Source organism: Aplysia californica, unplaced genomic scaffold (genome assembly GCF_000002075.1).
Source record: "Aplysia californica isolate F4 #8 unplaced genomic scaffold, AplCal3.0 scaffold00377, whole genome shotgun sequence".
NCBI classification, from domain to species: Eukaryota; Metazoa; Mollusca; class Gastropoda; order Aplysiida; family Aplysiidae; genus Aplysia; species Aplysia californica.
This window is the reverse complement of record NW_004797647.1, coordinates 17,375-18,537: the sequence shown is the minus strand read 5'-3', so window position 1 is coordinate 18,537 and position 1,163 is coordinate 17,375. Positions and strand designations below refer to the sequence as shown.

At 43.1% G+C, this 1,163-nt stretch overlaps 1 protein-coding gene across 1 annotated transcript in view; it reads right to left on the bottom strand.

Moving 5' to 3' along the window:
* LOC106012451 (T-box-containing protein TBX6L) overlaps nt 1–1,163 on the bottom strand; it is a gene marked incomplete at its 3' end in the record, with an annotated part of 16,813 nt that overhangs the window by 10,374 nt on the left and 5,276 nt on the right. Inside the window, 1 exon segment of the mRNA XM_013085458.2 lies at nt 125–1,055. Coding sequence (XP_012940912.1) covers nt 125–198 — 74 coding nt within the window.

Here is a 1,163-nt window from a genome sequence, read left to right as displayed (position 1 = left end):
ATAAAAAGACCCACCCAAAATCTAACTAGGTCTATATGTATGTGGTGAAGACAAACAAAAAAAAAACAACCCCCCAAAAAACAAACAAACAAACAAACAAAACAAAACAGGCTGAAAAAACTCACCAGTATGCGGCGATGAGGAGAAGGGCGACACAGCGCTGCTGGCCTGGGAGGGGTAGTAGCTTGGGTGGTGCATGGGCAGTCCGGGTTCGAATCTTCTCACATAGATCTACGGCTTTTACACTTGAGATAACACAACCTGCTTTTCTCGTCCGTCCCTCTCCTTTGGGTCAACGCCTCTGTACTGTATGACCGTTTCCCCGTTTGTTCTTCGTTGTTTTTACTCAACTCGGCGAGAAATCTTCCTCTTGTTCTTGTTAAAGTATATCTTTCTTTTCAAACATTAAACCATAAAACCAAAATCAAGTAGATCTATCACAAACGATCCCAGTTTTGGAAGGCCTAAATAAAATTTAAAAAACTCAGCAAGAATGTTACGTCGTTTTCGACAGCAGATAGATATAATCAACTCTTGTGCGTCCTTCGAATGCCGCTTGCTCAAGTACAGAAACACAGGCAAAAATCCACAAGCGAGTCTTTCAAGTCAATTACTGTAGTGCTGTTTGAATCCCGCGTTTGAGAAATTCGACACTACGCAAGCAAAAGTAGTAAATCAACACAAAGTTGAGCCCAGAATTCGACGACACGGTGCAGAATCAGAAATTCGACGCTACGAAGAATGAGAAATTCGACGTTCGCAGAGTCAGAAATTCGACACAACGCACAGACTCAAGGATTCGACGTTTGCAGAGTCAGAAATTCGACACAACGCACAGACTCAGGGATTCAACACTAACTCAAAATCAGAAATTCGACCGACACTTCGTTGAGCCAGAAATTGGATAACTCACAGCAGTGCCAACAGAAGAAGAAGAAGAAGAAGACGTCCCAGTGTGTTCGTTCCCCTCACGTGTATGAACTACTCACGGCCTGGGGTCAGTAGTGACATTCTTGACTCACTCAGTTCGCTGATAGCTCTGGATCACCACAGTGCTGGAAAAGATGTTAATGGAGATTATCACGTGAGTAATGCAATGACGACATTAATGTATTCATTTATTCATTTTTTGTCGTACAAACACAGAACCCCACCCCGTCTCC